This window comes from Cyprinodon tularosa, unplaced genomic scaffold (assembly GCF_016077235.1).
Source record: "Cyprinodon tularosa strain WSP-4 unplaced genomic scaffold, ASM1607723v1 ctg105, whole genome shotgun sequence".
NCBI classification, from domain to species: Eukaryota; Metazoa; Chordata; class Actinopteri; order Cyprinodontiformes; family Cyprinodontidae; genus Cyprinodon; species Cyprinodon tularosa.
The window spans coordinates 162,523-169,221 of record NW_024037838.1 but is presented as its reverse complement, the minus strand read 5'-3'; the positions used below and the strand labels follow the sequence as shown (position 1 = coordinate 169,221).

General features: G+C 37.5%; 1 protein-coding gene across 1 annotated transcript; it reads right to left on the bottom strand.

Moving 5' to 3' along the window:
- rpl19 (ribosomal protein L19) lies at window positions 1-2,696 on the bottom strand. The gene is made up of 6 exons (XM_038284122.1): window positions 2,545-2,696; window positions 2,090-2,196; window positions 778-900; window positions 575-695; window positions 347-457; window positions 1-195 (listed from the first exon to the last, which is right to left on the bottom strand). The coding sequence occupies exons 1-6, from the start codon at window positions 2,619-2,621 to the stop codon at window positions 72-74; spliced, it is 663 nt and encodes a 220-aa protein (XP_038140050.1). The 5' UTR covers window positions 2,622-2,696; the 3' UTR covers window positions 1-71.
- Between the last annotated feature and the right edge of the window lie 4,003 nt (window positions 2,697-6,699).

Below are 6,699 nucleotides of genomic sequence, written 5' to 3'. Positions count from 1 at the left end.
TGTCTTTATGTACATCTTTTATTATCAGCACTCGACAGGTGGTACAGTCAGGTGGTACAAAAGGAACCAGATTACTTCTTGGTCTCTTCCTCCTTTGAGAGGTTCTTAATGATTTCCTCTTTCTTGGCCTGGAGGCGCTCCTCTCTGCGCTTGCGAGCCTCCTTGGTCTTGGTACGACGGGCCTCAGCCTGATCACTGCAGAAAAGGAGAACGGAACAATGTTACTCTAACAGTTCAAACGTTTGATTCCTAAAACAGCTCGACTGGAACAAAATCTCAAGTATTATATAAAAAAAGGTAATTTTATGCATGAAAAGAATCAGTTTTTCAAATGATGAAAACTTACGCAAGGAGCTTCTTGCGGGCCTTGTCTGCCTTCAGCTTGTGGATATGCTCCATTAGGATGCGCTTATTCTTGAAGACATTACCCTTGACCTTCAGGTAGAGGCTGTGGTACCTGGAGGAATTCAGATATGTAAAATAAAACATAAAGCATCAGTAATAAACCTATGTGGATGCTTGTATATCACTAGAGCAACTACTTTGAGACTAATGAAAAATCCAGAAAACTTACATGTGCCTGTCAATTTTTTTGGCCTCCCTGTAGCGACGCAGCAGACGACGCAGGATTCTCATGCGACGCATCCAGCAGAGTTTCTCTGGCATACGTGCGTTGGCTGTACCCTTTCTCTTACCTGGATACAAAAGTTCAGCACAATAGTAAAAAGCAAAGTGAAAGTTGCCAATTCCACCTTAGAAAAACAACGTTCAACATACCGTATCCCATGTGTCTCCCCTTGCGGCGTGCCAGTGTGTTCTTGCGGCACCGGGCCCTGGAGTGGACCGTAACGGGTTTGCGGATGATCAGACCATCTTTAACCAGCTTACGAATCTGCTGGCCTGAAAAAAAAAAAAAAAGATTAGACAAACCATACTTGGAAATAAGTGTTACAGGGGGCTGCACAAATGTATAGATCATCCAGGATATTTTCTCTTCCTCAGCTGAGGAAGAGACGAGTAAAGAAAGATCTACAACACAAAACTCATGTGGACACTGAGAATCTGCGGCTGCAGTTTGCCACCAGTAACTGAATTCACCATAAGATCAAGGCTTAATCATCCCTTCAGACACAGCTTTTTGAGAGATCTTGTTGATCCTAGTTTGATCAGTCTACAATGCAAAGTATACAACTAGAATTGCACTAATTCAATCTGTGTATTCCTGATAAGGAGACATCCATGGCTTATTGAAGAGGTGTTGCAGCCAGAGCTGAAGCAAATTATGTAGTTGTTCACTGATTATTGCACTAACAGCCAAATGAAATAAAATGATCACTGATTTAAGAAAACAAGACTGTAAAACATGCCATTTGCTTAAGGATAAACTCACTTCAAATATATATTAATTTTGATGGGGAAAAAAAAGGAGTGTAAAATACTCCATCCAAAATTTCACAAGCGTCATCTTGTTTCAACGGTTTCAAATTCTGCATTTAACCTATTAAAAATTTTTTATCCAATTATTGATCAGAAGGAGTAAGCGAATTTATAAATAGATTTCCTAGATTTAGATTTCCTTTCAAACACAATTTGTGTGACCCTCCCATTTGCCTGTGGAGCTGAACTGTAAGCATGCTATAAGTTTTGTCATTTTAATTTGCCCATTAAGTGCACCTGAAAAAAGTGAATTTATAACTTATCTAATACTTTGTTTAAAAGGCACCATTGGGAAAATTATAGAAGTCATTTTAGGTATTATTTATACTGTATAAATGGTGAATTAAAAACAAAATTACAAATTGGATACAAGAAATGTATTCTTACCTGTCAAAAACTTACATTAAACATCGAAAAAAATTAAGATTTCATTACCAGGTTTTATCAAGTTCTTAGTTATCACGTTTTCATAATTACAGCTTTGATTATAGCTTCGTTTGAAAGATGATGCTCCAAAGTCCATGTGGAATTGAAGTTAAAGTGATCTTTGATTTGTTTGGGGCCTGGTGTTGGGAAACTTCAGCACTTTCAGGTTAACTATCGGACAGAAATGCCTCAAAAAACAAACCAACAATTTAGCTATGATGCTTACGGGAGTTGGCGTTAGCGATCTCATTTGTCTCGTTGGGGTCCAGCCAGACTTTCTTCTTCCCGCAGCGCAGGACGCTGGAGGCCAGCCTCTTCTGGAGCCTGAGCATGCTGAAACATCAACGGTACACTCATTAGGGTCCTCCAAATTCAAATAATCCTGTCCCATTACTAAAATTATAAGACAATTATAGTTAAACTAAAACGTAACAACAGATGCTAGCCACTGAGCTAAATGTTAGCCACCCGGTTGCTAACACGTTATCAACATGGCCTCCGTCGCTACATCGTGTTACCTAAAAACACACCATTGTCATATTTAAGCTCAGAAAAAGGCCATAAACACGGGAAATACTATCATAAAGAACCATGTGTTCTTATTTCACTAAATACGTTGACAATGTGTGCATGAAAACAATTAAATTGTGACTTTTAGTTTGCAATCCACAGCGCTCCCACCTCATGGCTGCTACTTCAGTAGAAAAAGGAAGAGAGAGAGTCAGCCTGGAACATACCACTTTAAGAGGATAGACCATCTTTCGGCACAAAACAATTTGGGGTTTGACAAAGTAACACTTAGCTATTATTTCTATTTCTATTAAAACCCATATGTGAACAAACATTATTTATATCGTAAAACTGAGTAACCGTATACAGAGCAACAAGAAAACAACGATAATAAATGTGTTTGACTAGCGTCCCCGGTCCCCCTCTCATCCAAATATTGGTACTAACCAATGTTTTTGCAATGCATTATGGGTCAAACACTACAGTATTGTGTTCTTTTCTATGAACACCAGATGGCGGTGTTGAGGCAACATAAAAAATTCCCCTTAAGCACATTTTCAATGTGGCTTCCTAAGCAGAACCATCACAAAGTAATGTTTAAAGAAATATTATATTTCAATTTTCAATAAAAAAAGAAAAATAACTTATTTGTTACACATCAAAACAGGAAAAAGCTGCAATAACTGAAATCCACATGTGTGTACTAAACTAGAGTAATAAATTAGACATTTATTAGAAAAGATTAAAAAGAAAAAGGCTTTTTCTTTACTATATTCTTTTATCATTTTTTTGAAAGGGCTAAATGGAAGGGTGTCAGTGAGGCTGTCAGAGGCTAACAGAAACACTAAAGACGCTGCTGCAGGGACTAGCGCTACAACCTGGCATATTTGCTTTGTAGGTGTGTATTTATATGCAATGTCCCTATTAAATGAATAAATGAAATTATATTAATTGTGATAGTAATCATTCATTCACCACAACAATAGATTTCTATGTTTGTCCCGTTCTGCAGTGTCAGCCCTGTTTCTCTCATTCAGGTAAATAAACAGAAGCCCTGCTGTTTTGTTTCAGTCTGTCAGGAAGAAATTAGTTGAAGAGACAGTTAAAGCTTAGGATTTCAGAAATTAGTCATAGATAAGAGTTCAGCAGATTAACAAATTAATAAAGAATATCCTAATATAATTTATATCAAAGCAAAATACATAATTTTCAGAAAGCTTAAATACATATATATACATTCTGTTGTAGAACTGTGTAGTTTTCCAAAATAAAAAGGTTTATGTCCTATGAGTTAAATCCTTTAATATAATGCCGTCATAACCATCATTATTTGAAATATCCAAGAAAGTGAATAACAAAGCATCGAATAATCAAAATCCTAATGAGAAGAAGGAGCAAAAACACATCTCATGGTAATATTAAAGAATAAACTATGCAATTTGAGCGTTAATTGAATAGCTTTTATATTTGATTAAGTTAGTAAATTACTTTAAAAGGTTTTCTTTTGGCTCAATAAACTCAAAACTATAAAAACATGTAATTTCGCTAAAACAGAAGTTCCAGCTTTAAAACTAGTAATTCTTTATCTGTGAACACAATTCCAAATTAAGAAAGTGAAAAATACAACAATAATGCAAATCATTTCTTGTAATCACAATCTGGACTAATATCATTAAATCCACCCTTTAACGATCGTGAAGAGCATAAATAAGTGAATTGCAGCAAATAGTAGAAGTGTATATCTACAGTATGCAGCTGAGCGACAACAAGAATATAGCTCTAAAAAAAAAAAGCTTTACATACTCATCAAAGCATCTGAAGAGAACAAAAAATAAAAGCTTTGGTTTTATTTTATTTTTTAAGTGGTATCCATTAAGAGGATAAGATGGAAACTGTGTTGGTGTAGCGGGTGGGTTCTTGTAAAACTAACTCTTACAGCACAAGTTGACCAGTTATCGTTGAATCCTCGACCTTCTGGAGCACCATACGTCACCAAATGGAGGCTGCAGGCATACAGTGTGGGTGCACAAGGGCCTCTCTTGTGACGTCTTCACCTCATATAACTCACAGAGGCAAAAGCCTCACTAATGGGGCAAATTAGTGAGCGATACCTCATGCTGCAGAAAAACAGAACCTTGAAGCTTTTAAGATGTTTCAGCTTGCAACGATGACCTGCAATCTGTTTAGAGGAAAGGTCTATAATGAGGTAGAAAACGCCTTAATCGCCCAGATTAGTTATAAAGCATACACTTTTTAAATGAGCTGTAGAAAACTCTGCACTAATGGGGGGGAAAAAATTAGAAATTACACTCCAACGAAATGTTTCACTTTCATCAATGTGGTCAAATGCAGCTAACCGACTCATGCTTCAGTAAAATAATGCAATCAAAAGAATACATTTGACTTAGCTAAATAATTTCTAATAATATAAATAAGAACCACAGAGCTTAAACCAACAGTTTCATTTTAGTTTCTTTTTATTGTGTTGGTGGAGAGGAACCCCTTCCTGTATTATTGAAAGCTATACCAACCAGGCTCAGCATGAGCAGCCATCTGCCAGGGATAGCTAAAGACTAAGAGGGCAGGAAGATACTGATAGATAACAGAATCTCTGAAAGCAGAGCTTAAAATGATAGAAAGTGTTGAAAATTTCTATAAAAAGAAGAAAAAATGCACAAAGTTGATGGCAGCAAAAGCACTTTTTTTCCCATAAAGGAAAAAAAGCTAAACAAAAACAAAATCACTGAATTAGGATTAATTTATATAAACACATGGGCTGTAGTGTTGTGTATAATGTAGCAAACAATCGGTCTATCAGCTTTAATACCTTGTAGATTGATCAGACATCTCTGTTAACATCTTATTGCCTTAGTTCTACGTATGTTTAATCTTTAATGTCAGATGAATATGCAAATGTTTATCCAGTTGACTAATATGATACAGCTAATTTTTTTACTATCAAACACATTTGAGGGTCTTTCATTAAGTTTTTAAATGTTTTCTCAATTTCAAAGGATGTTTTCATGATAAAGTGTTTAAGAAAAAGTGAGCTGGCCTGAAAAATTCATATCCGTCATGAAGATTTGTAATTTATTTGTGAAAATATGTTTGAGCATGAAAACAATTTCAAGCTGGATTCTACCAGCAGCAGCAAAAATTATTCATCATATCACAGGAGGTCAACGCTTATGAGTACAGTCATGGCCAAAAGTTTTGAGAATGATTCAAAAGTTAATATTTACAAAGTCTACTGCTTCAGTTTTTATAAGGGCAATTTGTCCATACTCCAGAATGTTATGAGTGATCAGTGTAACTGCAATTAATTGCAAAGTCAATATTTGCCTAAAAAATGAACTTTATCCCCCAAAACACATTTTAACATCATTGCAGCCCTGCCTTAAAAGGACCAGCTAACATCGTTTCAGTGATTGCTCCATTAACACAGGTGTGGGTGGTGATGAGGACAGGGCTGAAGATCAAACTGTCATGATTAAGTAAGAATGACACCACTGGACACTTTAAAAAGAGGCTGGTGCTTGGCATCATTGTTTCTCTTCTGTGAACCATGGTTATCTCTAAACACGTGCAGTCATCAAAAATGGCCTAACAGGAGAGAGAATCGCAGCTAGAAAGTTTGCACCTCAGTCAACAATCTGTCGCATCATGAAGAACTTAAAGGAGAGAGGTCCAATTGTTGCCAAAAAGGCTCCCAGGGCGCCCAAGAAAGACCAACAAGCACAGGACCGTCTCTTAAAAGTGTTTCAGCTGCGGGATCAGGCTACCAGCAGTGCAGAGCTTGCTCAGGAATGGCAGCAGGCAGGTGTGAGTGCATCTGCACGCACTGTGAGGCAGAGACTCTTGGAGCAAGGCCTGGTCTCAAGGAGGGCAGCAAAGAAGCCACTTCTCTCCAGGAAAAACATCAGGGACAGACTGATATTCTGCAAAAGGTACAGGGAGTGGACTGCTGAGGACTGGGGGAAAGTCATTTTCTCTGATGAATCCCCTTTCCGATTGTTTGGGACATCTTGAAAACAGAAGACCAGGTGAGCGCTACCACCAGTCTTGTCTCATACCAACTGTAAAGCATCCTGAAAACATTCATGTGTGGGGTTGCTTCTCAGCCAAGGGAGTCGGCTCTCTCACAGTCTTACCTAAAAACACAGCCATAAATAAAGAATGGTACCAGAATGTCCTCCGAGAGCAACTTCTGCCAACCGTCCAAGAGCAGTTTGGTGATGAACAATGCCTTTTCCAGCATGATGGAGCACCTTGCCATGAAGCAAAGGTGATATCTAACTGGCTCAGGGAACAAAACATAGAGATTTT